Source organism: Lampetra planeri, chromosome 3 (genome assembly GCF_965212315.1).
Source record: "Lampetra planeri chromosome 3, kcLamPlan1.2.h2, whole genome shotgun sequence".
Classification (NCBI taxonomy): Eukaryota; Metazoa; Chordata; class Hyperoartia; order Petromyzontiformes; family Petromyzontidae; genus Lampetra; species Lampetra planeri.
Genome location: NC_136109.1, coordinates 23860428 through 23876944, shown reverse-complemented (window position 1 = coordinate 23876944; position 16517 = coordinate 23860428). Strand labels below are relative to the sequence as shown.

The window sequence follows — 16517 nt, the reverse complement described above, 5'->3', positions numbered from 1 at the left end:
TTGTTTTGTCATTGTGTACCAGAGTAGTAGTCGTCGTCGTCCTGGATTACCACGCAGCTGTCATGCTGTGTGCCCTTGTTGTCGTTATTACCCAAGGCGGCCGTTTGGTTCGAACCGGCTCTGTTTGTGTAGCTGCGCTACGGAGCCGGCCACCCAAGTTCGATTCCCGCTCACGGCCAACACCAAGTCACGATGATCTGAATCGGTGCTGGGCCTCCCCTAGGTCGACTCAGCCTCAAAACGAGTACCTGGTGCGGTGTGTAAATATCGACACTGGGGAGACAAAGGCGGCCGGGCGTGGTCGCTGGCCACCCACCCCCTCGTGTGCCACAGTGGCGGCCCTTCATGGGTTGCTACTCGCTAACAGCACTTGCACCAACAGTCTGTTCAGGCTATACGGGGGGGGGGGGGGGGGTTTAACGAGTTGGCTTTCGCGACAAATAATTATGCAAACGTACACAAAACGTGCCAATTCGTTACTAGTGTTGTATTATAGAACCACGCGGAGACAGAATTTACTATGAGCGCTGTTGCCGTTTATTAAACACTTACATTCAGCACTCAAGCTCACACCAGGGGTAGGTGCTCTCTATTCTTGGTCCTTACCCTGGACCCCCGAACACCGTGTCGTCCTACCCTCGGCTATCCCTTGGGCTGTCTCGGTGCCGGGGCGGGGGCTCATCCAACACCGCCCGGAAACGAGGAGAGAAGAACCCGCTCTCTCTCTCTCAGCCGATCCTCACTGAATACTTGGAGCCCCGCTCTCGGCTATTGTCCCCTCGGCTCTCCCACTCGTCTGCCCCGGACGGGGGTTCAGCCAACACCGTCCGGCGACGAGCGTGAGAGACCTCCTGCAGCCGATCCTTGCCCCGAGCTCCCACAACGACCACGCCCTCGTCACGGGGTCCCCCTTTAAGTACCCCTTGGGCGGCTCCTCCCCCTAACTCGGCCCCCGCCTTTGTTCTCGAAGGTACCCCCTTACAGCACCCGTGACATGACGTCATCCTCCGCTGTCAACTCGCTCGCACCTTCCTCTGTATGCCCTCTCGTGGTTGCTCACACTACTCCTCTAGTACAGCACCACCGGTGTGTCGGAGAGTAAAGCAAAAAACATTTACAATTCGAGTGCGACGTTTCGCCAGTAATTGCAACCAGCCTCATCAAATGTGGCTCTCCGACACACCGGTGTGCTGTACAAGCCTCGTTCATTGGCTGTGCCGGGTGGTGGCGGGTTTAACGACACATATGTACGCGATCTAACAAACAAACTTCTCTCCCCCGCTATTATCGATATACGGGGGATGTTTGTCTGTTGTTTTGTGGGTGGCTCTCTGTTGGGGCCCTCAAGGTGATCCTGAGCTTCGGGCCCCTGCGCTGGGTCCGCACCCTCTGCTTCCCCCACCTGGCCGAGAACTTCACCCTCTGGGATGGCTGCCTCGACTGCTGCTGCTGCTGCTGCCGTGTGTGCGAGACGATGGACTGCGCCAGGGCCGACCGCATCAAGGTGACGGGGCTGCTGAAGCCACATGCCTCTGGGCTCAGTGCCGGATTCAGATAGTGCGGGGCCGAGGCATATGTTGTTATATGAAGGGGCCCTGAATAAAACCAAAACACGTAAATATTAAAACACGTACATTTCTAACTCGCGCAGTAAAGTAATTGTATTTTTGCACTTGCTATACGGTCAGATAATGCGACAAATCGTGAACCTTAAACACTCAGTCGTTCATAAAAGTTGAAGGCGGTATAGTACTATAGTAATAGAGCTAGTGCAGAATCATTGAACCGGAATTGATAACTTGAACGCATTTAGCGCAGGGCCCTTGAAAGTGCGGGGCCCGTAGCGTATGTAGCTACTTGCGCTACTAGGATAATCCGGCACTGCCTAGGCTCCATCGATGTCGCGTTATATGGGCACTTTCGTGCTGCTGTTATGGCTCCATTGTGGCTCTATAGAGGGTCCATTGTGGCTCGAGGGAGGGACCATTGTGGTCCCATTGTTACACTTTGGTGGCTCCATAGTTTAGCGATGTGGTAGATTCACTGTGGTTCCATAATGGCTCCGTGATAATGCCATGATAGCTCTCTTTGGCCTCATTGTGGTGGCTGTATGATGGCTCCCTAGCGGCTCCATGGCGCTATACATGGGCCCCATTGGGGCTCTATTGAGGCTCCGCTGTGGCTCTATTGAGGCTCCGCTGTGGCTCTATTGAGGCTCCGCTGTACTATATACGGGTTTCCATGCGGCTACATGGTGATTAATATGGGCCCCATTGTGGCTCTAATGTGGTTCCACCGTGCTCTCTCCGAGCTCCACGGTGGTTATACTGCGGCTCCACTGCCGGTTCCACGTTGCTCTTTATAGGCTCCACGTTGATGAAGACTGCGCCGCTAACCCTCCTCGTTTTGCACAGAGGACCTGGCTGACAAAGAAGAAGCGCAGCGGGCGGGGGGGCATGCAGTCGCTGCTGTGGATGGTCACCCACAGCGTGTGCGCCTTCCTCCTCGGGCTCATCATCGGCGTCTTCTTCTTCTACACGATCACCTTCGACTTTGGCTACGACATCACCACGTGCACCTACGTCACCGCCGTGGTCGTCTCCTTCCTGTCGCTGGGCATGGCCTTCTCGTTAACGGTGCGCGCCGCCTTCATCCTCATGCTGCCCTACCTCTTCTCCAGTAAGTGCGCGAGCTTCGGTCGACCGATCTTCACTTCACCTGCCAATATCGCCCCCCCTCATTAAAGTGGGCACCGGTGCACGATACGACGGAACGGGAACGGTACGGGGTGGTGCGGCGGGCGGGGGGGGCATAGAGCAACAGGAATGAAGAAACTCGTCATCCTCATACTGCCCTACCTCTTCTTTTTAGCGTGCTCAGTCGCAAAGGTCTTGGAGGGTTCTCTTGTGCCCCCCCCCCCCAAGCAAGAAAAACTGAACACGATAAGAGCCATAGTAGTAGTAGGTTTTTACCCTTTAAACTGGTACAAAACTGACACCTTTATACAAGGCATCATGTTTGCAATAACCGCAACACAAGCAGTCAAAATGCAAACAAAAAGAAACAACTCTGATAATGGTAATGATATGCACTGTCCTTGAAGTTGATTGATCCACACCCGAGACAGCTGTCTCGGGTGTGGACCAATCAAACAATCAAACATGATGCCTTGTATAAAGGTACCAGTTTAAAGGGTAAAAACCTACTACTATATTTTGCCACTGGTAAAGGAGGTCTCATAACGATAAGAGCCGTTAAGGAGCCGTGACCACGTGCTTTAACGCCTTGAACGATGTCGCACCCATCACTCCGTGTCGTCGCAGAGGAGGGCCGAATCGCCGTCATCTCCATGGCCATGCTCACGGTGGCCAGGGGCCCCGCGCAGAACATCAAGAACAACTTCCAAGCGTTCGCCACCTCCATGGCCTGCGGGGCCGAGATGGCCACCAACCAGACCAGGGAGATGATCCGCAGGGCGGCCACACCGCTCTTGGGTGGGTGGCACCACCCCGCCGCGTCTCCCGGCCGGCGGCGCACGCGACGGCACCCGCAAGTGCTGCTAGGGACCTGCGCTGAAGCCCACGACACGCGCGCACGGGCGAATGATGAGTGACCGCCGCACGGCCGCGTGCCCAGGAGAGGGAGCTTCTCGTCCGGTTTTGAAGCTCCTGAGATCGATTCCAGAGATTGTCAGAGCCGCTCACAACACAAACACAAAGCGTCCCGCCGTGTAGCCTTTGACACAGACTGTTAGCGGGCACCAAGAAGGCCCGGTACGGCACACGAGGGGGTGGGTGGGCAGCATCACGCCCGACCGCCTTTGTCTCCCTAGGGTCGATAATTACACACCGCATCAGGTACTCATTTCGAGGCTGAGTCGACCTAGAGGAGGCCCAGGACCGGTTGAAATAATCGTCACTGGGTGTTGGTCGTGAGCGGGAATCTAACTTGGGTTGCCGGGTTCGTAGCACAGCGTAGCGCTAACCGCTACACTACCGTTCCCCGCAATCTTCACAGCAACCTGTAACACACACACACACACAACTGTAACCCACACCTCAATCTGAAACACACACACACACACCTGTATTTATGAATGTGTGTGTTTTTACGCGTGTAAGTTCGCATGCGTTTTATGCAAGATGTGCATACCCATCGTTTTGTGTGTACGTGCGCTTGTGTGTTTCTGTACACGTGCGCGCGTGCTCATGCATCCAGACCGGCGCGTGTGAGTTGCGTAGACACGTGTGCGTGCATGTTTGTGTAGTGTAGCGGTTATCGACCAGAGTTCGATTCCCGCTCACCAGTGACGATTATCTGAACCGGACCTGGGCCTCCCCTCGTGTGCCGTGGCGGCCTTCATAGGTGCTCGCTGACAGCACTTGCCCCAACATTCTGTAAGGGGGATTGTGTTGCATAGGCGTGTGTATGTGTGTGCTTTGTGTTGCATAGGAGGAGCAGTAGCGTCGCGGTTAGTGCGCTGCGCTACGAACCTGGAATCCCGAGTTCGATTCCCGCTCACGGCCAACAGGTCCTGGGCCTCCCCCTAGGTCGACTCAGCCTCAAATGAGTACCTGGTGCGGTGTGTAAAAACATTGCCACTCGGGAAACACAGGTGTCTGTGAGTGGTGCTGGCCACCCACCTCTTCGTGTGCCGTGCAGGCCTTAATAGGTGCTCGCTAACAGCACTTGCCCCAACAGTCTGTGGGCCTGTGTGTGTGCGTGTGTGCGTGTGTGTGCGTGTGTGTGCACAGCTCTGTGACCATTTCTCCTGTTCCCCCGCAGGGATGATCGACCAGATCGAGACGGTGTCGGGCAAACTGAAATCTCTGTCGAGCGAAGTGGGGAGAATTTTCACGGCGATCAAGGAGGGGGTCATGTTCGTCTGTGAGCGAGTGCTGCGCACACGGCCACATCGCACGCACACAGTTGTCAACCCATACGGTTTACCCGTATTCTTGTACAGTGATATTGAGTTTTCAGGTCCATACGCCGTACAGCTGTTTCAATAGGGGCAAAATCTTTTTGTCCATTTGTTTGTGTTTCTCCCTTGTGATGGGACTTTGTAGGATGAACGGGGTGACCAATAAGGTCTGAATTGGTCTGTAACAAGGTAGGCACTGATATGGCCAGACGTTTGGAAGCTTCACTCATTCTCGTGCTCCTCTCCCCTTTTGCAGGGACGTCCATCTGCAATGCCGTCGACTGGCTGATGAACGTCGGTGAAAACTGCAACAAGATCTTCGACGACCCCTACCAGAAATGCTTGGCCGGCTTGGACGACGGCTACAGGAAATGCAAGGAGGAGCTGCACTGGATCGTCAACTGGGTGTGCGGGATCGTCAACAGCGTCAAGTGGGTGTGCGAGATTGTCAAAGGTGAGCGGGGGGTATGGGGGGAGGGAGCGGAGCTCTGGTGATGGACGGCAGGTGATGGTGGAGTGCGGTTGGTGGCGACGAACCCGGCGACCCGAGTTTCATTCACGGCCAACGCCAGTGACGATTATCTGAACCCGGTCCTGGGCCCCCTCCCCCCCCCCCCCCCCCTGTCTAGGTCGACTCAGCCTCAACTGAGTACCCGGTTGATTACGTAGGGTGTTGACTGTTATGTTATCCGACTCTCTGTTGTATTACATTTCTAAGTATCCTAGATTTGTGTTTCTATTTCATTTAGACCTGATGATGATTGCTTGTGTTGCAATCGAAAAGTCGTATGCTAGTATTTAATTCATTATTTTCTCTTTATACGTGACTTTACCGAAAGATCCAAAGAGTAATTCCTGCAGTCACGAAAGCTCCAAATTAAGTATGAGTACCCGGTGCGGTGTGTAAACATGGCCACTCGGGAGACTAAGGTGGCCTGGCGTGGTGTTGGCCACCCACATCCTCGTGTGCCGTTCCGGCCTTCGTAGGTGCTCGCAAACAGCACTTGCCCAAACAGTCTGTTAAGGCTACACAGCGGAATCTTTGTCTTTGGTTATGGGAATGGTGGCAGTTGGTGTTTTGGAATGGTGGCGATGTTAATAGTGGTGGCGACGGCGGTGAGCAGTGGCAGCGGGCGATTGTTGATGGCGGGTGATGCTGGGTGGTGTTTCGGTGGTTGACGATGACGCTGGTGGTGGCGAGAGTGGTGGCGATGGGGAAGTTGTTGTCTCCCTCATCTTGTCTCGTCCTCTCTCTCCGCTGCCCAGTGGGGAAGGTGTTTTGCCTCGTGCCTCAAAAAATTCAGAATTTCATCCAAGAGAAAGTGTCCGACTGTAAGTGCCATTCACGTTTTTTGCACGCACGTGCGCAGCCTCGTTCGGGGGCCAAGTTGTTAAATGTGCCGTTTAAGTTGTCATCGTTGTTTCTTTTTGTATCGTTTGTGTGTGGTAGTTTTGGCCACTTCTGCCACCTTAACACAGCCTCAGCATATTATCACAAAGCATACAACTTCAAATCTAGATTAAAGCTTGAGTTATTGTCCTTTCTCAATCTGCTGTCGGCCCCCGGGGGGGTTTATTGACCCCGCGGCCTGCCCATCCGAGCGCTATCCAGGCTCAACGCCGCTTAGCCTCTGGGATCTGACGAGATGTGGCGCCATCTGGCACAACGCCGGGCGATTTGGGTCGAGGGCGGTTTGCATTCAAAGTCGACGCTCCACCACGTGAAGCTCCGTATGAATGACTTGCCGCTGCTTCCCGTGCCCCTCTGGGGGCAGCGATCGGGAGGAAGCTCGACGAGATGAAGAACCAGTTTGCCTTCAACTTGTCGGTGCACCACAAGTTCAGCATGGACCGCGGGGCCTCCGCGTCGGCGCCGCAGATCGCGCGCAGCATCATGGCCGAGGTGAGCCGCCGCACCGTGTACCTGGACTACGTCATCGCGCTCTTCACCGACGTCGCCTTCGTCGCCGTCGTCTACCTCTTCGCAAGGTGAGCGCCCGGGCGCTCCCCCCCCCCCCCCACCGGTTCCACCAACCACCACCACCGCCCCCCACCCCCCTCCAAAGAAAGATTTAATTCTCTGTGCCTCCTCACTCATTGGTTGAATAAGGGACGCGGAGCGACTGACTGAGTGAGCGACTGGCCGGCAGGTGCCTGTACTACCGACACAACTTCCTGTACTGCGACGACTTCGACAACGTGTACATCACGGAGCGGTTCGTGCGCGTCGACCTGATCCGCACGCGCCTCGGCCAGGAGTCGCTGCTGCCGCTGAACCGCGGGGAGGCGTCGCGCTACATCACGCCGCGTATGTGCACACACGCACAGGCACACGCACACACACACACACGCACACACACGCGCACACACACGCACACACACGCACACACACGCGCACACACACACACGCACACAAACACACACGCGCACACACACACACACGCACACACACGCGCACACACACACGAGCACACACGCACACACACACACGCGCACACGAGCACATGCGCACAGGCACACACGCGCGCGCACACACACACACGTGCACAGGCACACGCACACACACGCACACACACGCGCACACACACGCGCACAGGCACACACGCACACACACACACACGTGCAGCACCACCATCGCCAGTGACGGTCGCTTGTGACCACAGCAGCAACGACCACCGCTGTGATCTCCACCCTCGCCAATGCTGCCACATTGCTTGACAACATCGTCACATCGCAATTACAACACCATCACCGTCACCGTCGCACCGCCATCGCCGGCATCGCTGACAGCGTCGACAATTTCATCGTCACACCATCACCGACCCCGTTACCACGATGTGGCGAGCGTGTCTGTGTATGTCTGGGGAGTGGTGGCGCGGTGTTTGCCGCACTGTGCTGCAAACCCAGTAGCCAGAGTTTCGATCCCCCGGCCGCGGCTGACATCAGCACCGAGCGGTATTCGAACATCATCGCTGGGAAGACGAAGGTGGCCGGGCGCGTTATGTGGTTCTGGCCAAACCTCGCCCTTGTGCACCGTGCCGGTCTCGACAGTTGCTTGCGAACAGCATTGTGCCCCAACTCTTGGAACCTCCGAGTTCAACCAGTCTACACAACGAAGGCTCATTCCTAACAGCGTGCTTCAGCCGCACCGTACCTCACAATAATAATATCTAGGGCCTACCTTGGCTCCTCCCACCCTCAACCAGTATATATACAAGGACTGTTTTCTTGGAATTTCTCTCACTTGATACAGCTATCGTGCTGTGACGGTTCCACCTGAAGACGGAAGCTTGTGTTGCCTCCGAAACGTCGTGATTTTTATTTTATTTTTCTTAAACTTTTATAAATTTTAAATTTTACCTATGTGACTTTACCGAAAAAAACCTAAGAATATAGAGGGGGGGACCTTTGCCTCTGCGGGCACTGCGCACGCGAATCGCCGCAGGGTCGCCGTACATGTCGCTGGAGGAGAAGGAGATCTTCGGCAGCAACTTCGTGGAGTGGCTCGGCTGCTTCTTCTACGCCGTCTTCTTCATCTGCCTCGACCACGGCGTCTACGGCATCCTGAACACCGTCGCCGAGTTCCTCTCCGTCGAGGTGTTCGCCCAGGGTGAGCCTCAGCGCTGCTCGTCACGCCGCGTCGCGCAACATCACATCACGCAGCCCGGGCGCGGCCGATCGTCGCCTGCGCGTGCTCGCACGCGGCGCTTGTGTCGATCCACCGCTGTGATGATGAGGGCACCTTCGATGGTTGAGCACGTGCGGTGCGCGAAAGAAATTCAACATACGTGTATACGCTCCGCCGCGCGTTGATGCCACGCCGTGCCATGCCACATGCCGACTCGTCGATCAAATTGAAGCCTACATTGAGGCTTCGAACTCTTTTCAGGAGGGTCCTGCATTAGGATATTTGGCCAGTAACGATTGCGTACGTACGCATGCTGAGCTTATTTCGCACCGTACGTAGCCAACCGTGCTAATCGGAGGTGCAGGGAAAGCGTTTGGCTTTGTGGGAGGAATCCAGAGCACCCGGAGAAAATGCGTACATATGTGGGGATTGCACTGAAGGCCATATTTGAGAATCCAATGCTGTATTATCACCTCCTGGCCACGACCAAAGCCCAGGCCTGCAACACCGACCATGCCCAGGCATGCCTCCCATCCGCGTACTCGTCAGGCTGAACTCTGCTTATCGTCCGATATCTTACCGTGATCGGGCACATTCACGAAGACTCGGTCGGAGACGAATCAACCGGCGTGTCAGCAATGATAACGATGAAAAGACGACTTGCGCAAAAGTCGGCTTCACCCGCGTAGCGGCTCTGTCTGCGACGTGTTTGTGTGCGTGCGTGCGTTGCGTGCGTTGCGTGCGTGGCGCAGCCCCCGTGAAGATGAAGCTGAAGGTGGAGGGCGACGGGATCATGGCCAACATCTTCAGCGTGCTGGCGGAAGCCTTCGACACGCTGCAGGATGGCCAGTTCCAGGTGATCACCAAGAAGTGCGCGCCCAGCCCCAGCTACCTCCCCGTGGCAAGAATCTTCCACATCGGTGAGAGGCTGAGGGGTGGATAGGGTATCTATGTAGAAGTTCTTTCGCATCGTAACATAGCCAACCGTACTAATCAGAGGTGAGTGGGCAGGACAACAAACTTAACACAAAAACCAGTTCTAAATAAATACGTTTTCATTATAGATTTAGAAGTGCACAACTCCAGTGGATTCCTAATATCAGAAGGTAGAGCGTTCCAGACGGTCGCAGATGATGGTAGAGAATTCCAACGTGTGGCAGTGTGGTAGCGTGCTGCGCTATGAACCCAGCAATCACACTCATGGTCAACACCAGTGACGATTATCTAAACCGGTCTTGGGCCTCCCCTCTTTTTGGTGCGACGTTACTTATTACGGACCAACCTCCTCAAATGACTACCTCGTGCGGTGTGTAAACATCGTCACTAGGGAGACAAAGTTGGCCGGGTGTGGTGCTGGTCACCCAGCTCCTTCGTGTGCCGTGCCGGCCTTCATAGCTGCTCGCTGTCAGCACTTTCCCCAACAGTCTCTTAAGGCTACACGGGGGTGTTTGTCTTTGTCTTTGTGTAGGCGCCATGTTTGGGCTGGCATTATTCGTGACCTTGTTCCAGGTGTACGGAATGCGCCTGCGCCGCCTTGTCTGCTCCAACTACTACCCCGTCAGGGAGCGAGTAAGTGGCCGTGCCGCGGTGCATTGTGGGTTGCCCGATTTAAGGAGTGGCACTCGGCCACAGAGAGAGAGAGAAGAGCGAGGGATTGTGCACGTCTTCACTGGCGCCGAAAAATCGGTCAACGACCTGGAAATTACGTCCGCGGGCGGCACACCTCATCAATTATACCCCTAAATGTGGCCGGTGACCATGAGTCCAGCGAGCCGGTAAAACATTCAGCGAGAACTGAATCCCTGATTACACCCGCAGTAGATCTGTACAAGTGCACGTCGCATACAGTTAGTTCCGTTGAACCCCGCAGGAACGCGTCCTGTTCCTCTACAACAAGATCTTGTGCCGCCGGCCCGGCCAGCTCAAGTCCATGTGGAGGGCAATCCGGAAGAACGCCAAGGACGGCAGTCACTCCGGCTTCCTGCTCATCCTGGCCTCACGGTTGGCATGGCGTCACCACTCTCGTGCCGCCCTCCCCCCCTCCCTCCCACCCCCCCCCCCCTCTACGTATAGACATGGCTCACGGCTCCGATGTCAGAGCCGCAGCGAGCGAGTCGGAGGTAAAATTTCGATGTAAAGCTTTCGTGACTGCAGGGATTCATCTTCTTGGTTCTTTCGGTAAAGTCACGTAGGAGGGAAATAATAAAATAATAAAAATAAAACATAATAAAATTTCGATTTAAAGCTTTCGTGACTGCAGGGATTCATCTTCTTGGTTCTTTCGGTAAAGTCACGTAAGAGGGAAGTAATAAAATAATAAAAATAAAACATAATAAAATTTCGATTTAAAGCTTTCGTGACTGCAGGGATTCATCTTCTTGGTTCTTTCGGTAAAGTCACGTAGAAGGGAAGTAATAAAATAATAAAAATAAAACATGATAAAATTTCGATTTAAAGCCTTCGTGACTGGAGGGATTCATCTTCTTGGTTCTTTCGGTAAAGTCACGTAGAAGGGAAGTAATAAAATAATAAAAATAAAACATGATAAAATTTTGATTTAAAGCTTTCGTGACTGGAGGGATTCATCTTCTTGGTTCTTTCGGTAAAGTCACGTAGGAGGGAAGTAATAAAATAATAAAAATAAAACATGATAAAATTTTGATTTAAAGCTTTCGTGACTGGAGGGATTCATCTTCTTGGTTCTTTCAGTAAAGTCACGTAGGAGGGAAGTAATAAAATAATAAAAATAAAACATGATAAAATTTCGATTTAAAGCTTTCGTGACTGCAGGGATTCATCTTCTTGGTTCTTTCGGTAAAGTCACGTAGGAGGGAAGTAATAAAATAATAAAAATAAAACATGATAAAATTTCGATTTAAAGCTTTCGTGACTGCAGGGATTCATCTTCTTGGTTCTTTCGGTAAAGTCACGTAGAAGGGAAGTAATAAAATAATAAAAATAAAACATAATAAAATTTCGATTTAAAGCTTTCGTGACTGCAGGGATTCATCTTCTTGGTTCTTTCGGTAAAGTCACGTAGAAGGGAAGTAATAAAATAATAAAAATAAAACATGATAAAATTTCGATTTAAAGCTTTCGTGACTGGAGGGATTCATCTTCTTGGTTCTTTCGGTAAAGTCACGTAGAAGGGAAGTAATAAAATAATAAAAATAAAACATGATAAAATTTCGATTTAAAGCTTTCGTGACTGCAGGGATTCATCTTCTTGGTTCTTTCGGTAAAGTCACGTAGGAGGGAAGTAATAAAATAATAAAAAATAAAACATGATAAAATTTCGATTTAAAGCTTTCGTGACTGTAGGGATTCATCTTCTTGGTTCTTTCGGTAAAGTCACGTAGAAGGGAAGTAATAAAATAATAAAAATAAAACATAATAAAATTTCGATTTAAAGCTTTCGTGACTGCAGGGATTCATCTTCTTGGTTCTTTTGGTAAAGTCACGTAGAAGGGAAGTAATAAAATAATAAAAATAAAACATGATATAATTTCGATTTAAAGCTTTCGTGACTGCAGGGATTCATCTTCTTGGTTCTTTCGGTAAAGTCACGTAGGAGGGAAGTAATAAAATAATAAAAATAAAACATAATAAAATAATTCTCACGACGTTTCGGCCACAACGCAAGCAGCCGTCCTCAGGTGAAGACCAGGTCTGTCGGGGAGACAGCGTCTGTTTCCCTTCTACGTGACTTTACCGAAAGAACCAAGAAGATGAGTCGGAGGTACTCGAGACTCCTACGACCAAATCACCCTGGGAAGCTCAGCTGAGGCTGGTGAGGACTCGGATGGGATGGACAACTCTGCGGGGCCTAGCAAGCGCTGTAGGCCGGGACCATGACGTGGCCAGTAGATGTCGGTACAGCTGTGGATTCTTGAACCCATCTGTGTGGAGCCTTGAGGTGTTGCCCCAATACCAGGACGGTTCCTGGGACGTTTGGCCAACTGCATTTAGCGAGCGTCTGGCCGCCAGATAACGAGCCGGACCGCAGCGTGGCGGGAGCGCGTCGTGCGGTGGTCGTTGTCAAAAATGTGCCTTTTCTTTGCAGCTTCACGTGCTTGATGCCGATCGTCAACCTCCTGGGCATCTACGAGAAGCACTGCATGGCGTGCGCGTGCCCGGCCACCAGGCACTCCGGCTCTTCCTTCAAGTACTGCGTCGTGCCCGGATGCATGGGCAAGTCGGGGTGCGGGCAACGACCATCGGAAATCCGACGGTGCGATTGGACGCAAAAATGTGCCTCCAATCGCAGGCGTTCATTCAGGGTTCGCGCCTTCCCATTAGTGGTCCCCTGCCCATTGCTGCTCGTTTAGCTCTCAGCTCAAGAAATGTAGTATTTCACGTCGGGTTGGTGGTTAGGATGAGGCTTTAGGGCAAGGGTGTAGAGTTTGTATTTAGAAATTAGGGTTAGGGCAAGGGTGTAGAGTTAAGAATTAAGAGTTAGGAGCAGCAGTGCAAAGTCAGTTTTCATGTTCCTGCGTCTGCTGGGACAGCAGCGTTGATAACAAAGTTGGAGAATTTTTCTTTTTTAAAAGTCTCATCGCTTACCCTTCCCACTGCCACCCCACGACCCCCCCCCCCCCCGCCGCCCACACATCAGGATATTACTGCAGCGGCTGCATGGAGAAGCTAAAGCAGTGCACACTGTGCATGAGCCCCGCGGACTACGGTGACCTCTCCGACCTCAGCCAAGTCATGTGAGCAGCTCTCCTTGTTAACGTGATGCGTGTGTATGTACATTGAACTTCTTTCGCACCGTACGCGCTAATCGGAGGTTAGCACGCACGGTGCCAACCGTGCGGTGGAAGGAGAATAAACTAAACACAAAAAGCGGTTCTAAAGAAATGGGTCTTCGATCTAAAACATTTCATTTGGACCGTAATCACTTAGAAGGGGTCTCGGAAGCAGTTCCGCGATATCCGCTTCTCGTGTTGCCATTCTCACGTTGGGGGGGGAGCGACCCGCCCGCTCCGCTCCCCGAGCGTTCCGGACGAACGCTCCGTCAGCGCCGACGCGGCTTCCGGCGACACGATCGGAGTAAAAACGTGAGAGAGAGAAAATGTAAAGCCGTGATTTTTTTACGACGACGGCACTCGAGCTCGCGTTCCGTGGCGCTCCGGTGGCTCCGCCGGGGCGCGCCGCAGGGACTCGAGCGACGAGGAGCTGAGCCGCAGGGTCGGCGGGTCCCTGAGGCAGCGGCGGCGGGGACGCGAGCACAAGCCGGAGCGCGCACTCCGGCGGGATGCAGAGAGGTACCCCACCCACAGCCCACTTGGCTCCCCACCCACAAAGCCACACACCCATCTACCGTGCATCTCCGTCCAGGCCCGCTTCATCCCCCACCCTCCTCATCCAGCCCCGCTCATGCCCCCCCCACCTCCCCGTCTGACCCCGTCCATTTCCGCTCACCTCCCGTCCACCTCCGTCCATCCCTGCTCATCCCCCACCTCTCCATCTATCCCCCCCCCCCCCCCCCCCCGTCGACTCCCCATCCATCCCCACCTATCTTCCGCGCACCCCCTGTACGACGTGCGGTCTGCAGCAGCAGCAGCGGCAGCGGCGGCGAGCAGAAGCTCGACTTCTCGTACCAGTACAGGAGGCGCGGCGCGGAGGAGGTCGGGGAAGACTCGGAGGACAACGAGGATGACGGTGTCGTCGACAAGGACTAGTCGGCGTCTGACGAGGACGATGAGTTGGAGAAGGGTGACGACGATGAAAAGGAGGGGGAGGAGGATGAGGAGGATGAGAATGACGATGGTCCGTGGTGCACCATTCACAGCCATGCGGCCCCAAACCGGTGAAGGAAGAGGCCTCAGATAGAAGTTGTTTGACCATACTTCACCACGCTGGTCAGTCTGGGTTTACGACCAACACAGTGTGGGGTGGGCATGGGGGGGGGGGCTCGTCAGTGGATTGACTCGGGTGGGCCAAGGTCATCTTGCTGTGATGCAGATGTTTGTAAATCCACCCGTCCACACTGCATGCGCCTGATGTAGCGATGCACCGTGGGGGGGGGGGGGGGGAGTTTCAGTTGACAAGTAACATGGCCATAGGGCTACGGCACCTCGAGCTACAGCCTGCAGCAACTACAGCCTGTAGAAACTACAGCCTGTAGAAACTACAGCCTGCAGCAACTACAGCCTGTAGAAACTACAGCCTGCAGAAACTACAGCCTGCAGCAGCTACAGCCTGCAGCAGCTACAGTCATAACACTACAGCAGTAGCACTACAGCCGTAGCAACTACAGCCTGCAGCAACTACAGCCTGCAGCAACTACAGCCGTAGCAACTACAGCCTGCAGAAACTACAGCCTGCAGCAGCTACAGCCTGCAGCAGCTACAGTCATAACACTACAGCAGTAGCACTACAGCCGTAGCAACTACAGCCGTAGCAACTACAGCCTGCAGCAACTACAGCCTGCAGCACTACAGCCTGCAGCACTACAGCCTGCAGCAACTACAGCCTGCAGCAACTACAGCCTGTAGCACTACAGCCGTAGAAACTACAGCCTGCAGCAACTACAGCCGTAGCAACTACAGCCTGCAGCAACCACAGCCTGCATCAACTACAGCCTGCATCAACTACAGCCTGCAACACTACAGCCTGCAGCAACTACAGCCTGCAGAAACTACAGCCTGCAGCACTACAGCAGTAGCACTACAGCCTGCAGCAACTACAGCCTGTAGCACTACAGCCTGCAGCAACTACAGCAGTAGCAACTACAGCCGTAGCAACTACAGCCTGCAGCAACCACAGCCTGCATCAACTACAGCCTGCATCAACTACAGCCTGCAGCACTACAGCCTGCAGCAACTAGAGCCTGCAGAAACTACAGCCTGCAGCACTACAGCCTGCAGCAACTACAGCCGTAGCAACTACAGCCTGCAGCAACTACAGCCTCAGCACTACAGCCTGCAGCAACTACAGCCTGCAGCAACTACAGCCTGCAGCACTACAGCCTGCAGAAACTACAGCCTGCAGAAACTACAGCCTGCAGCACTACAGCCTGCAGCAACTACAGCAGTAGCACTACAGCCTGCAGCAACTACAGCCTGCAGCAACTACAGCCTGCAGAAACTACAGCAGTAGCACTACAGCCGTAGCAACTACAGCCTGCAGCAACTACAGCCTGCAGCAACTACAGCAGTAGCACTACAGCCTGCAGCAACTACAGCCTGCAGCAACTACAGCAGTAGCAATTACAGCCTGCAGCAACTACAGCCTGCAGCCACTACAGCAGTAGCAATTACAGCCTGCAGCAACTACAGCCTGCAGCAACTACAGCAGTAGCACTACAGCCTGCAGTAACTACAGCCTGCAGCAACTACAGCCTGCAGCAACTACAGCTTGCAGCAACTACAGCCTGCAGAAACTACAGCCTGCAGCACTACAGCCTGCAGCAACTACAGCAGTAGCACTACAGCCTGCAGCAACTACAGTCATAGCAACTACAGCCTGCCGCATCTACAGCCTGCTTCAACTACAGCCTGCAGCAGCTACAGCCTGCAGCAACTACAGCCTGCAGCAACTACAGCAGTAGCAATTACAGCCTGCAGCAACTACAGTCATAGCAACTACAGCCTGCCGCATCTACAGCCTGCTTCAACTACAGCCTGCAGCAGCTACAGCCTGCAGCAGCTACAGCCTGCACTACAGCCTGCAGCAACTACAGCCTGCAGCAGCTACAGCCTGCAGCAGCTACAGCCTGCAGCACTACAGCCTGCAGCAACTACAGCAGTAGCACTACAGCCTGCAGCAACTACAGCCTGCACTACAGCCTGCAGCAACTCTAGCCTGCAGCAGCTACAGCCTGCAGCACTACAGCCTGCAGCAACTACAGCCTGCAGCACTACAGCCTGCAGCAGCTACAGCCTGCAGCACTACAGCCTGCAGCAACTACAGCCTGCAGCACTACAGCCTGCAGCAACTACAGCCGTAGCACTACAGCCT

At 53.8% G+C, this 16517-nt stretch overlaps 1 protein-coding gene across 1 annotated transcript in view; it reads left to right on the top strand.

Annotated features, from left to right (window-relative positions):
- The window catches only part of DCST2 (DC-STAMP domain containing 2), a 15848-nt gene extending 1408 nt beyond the window's left edge, over window positions 1-14440 (top strand). The window contains 16 exon segments of the mRNA XM_078624339.1: window positions 1349-1504; window positions 2415-2679; window positions 3324-3494; window positions 4786-4887; window positions 5181-5378; window positions 6191-6256; window positions 6700-6913; window positions 7075-7232; window positions 8370-8534; window positions 9305-9472; window positions 10021-10121; window positions 10423-10553; window positions 12616-12743; window positions 13168-13264; window positions 13712-13819; window positions 14110-14440. Coding sequence (XP_078480465.1) covers window positions 1349-1504; window positions 2415-2679; window positions 3324-3494; window positions 4786-4887; window positions 5181-5378; window positions 6191-6256; window positions 6700-6913; window positions 7075-7232; window positions 8370-8534; window positions 9305-9472; window positions 10021-10121; window positions 10423-10553; window positions 12616-12743; window positions 13168-13264; window positions 13712-13819; window positions 14110-14236 — 2355 coding nt within the window. The 3' untranslated portion in view covers window positions 14237-14440.
- Window positions 14441-16517: the final 2077 nt, after the last annotated feature.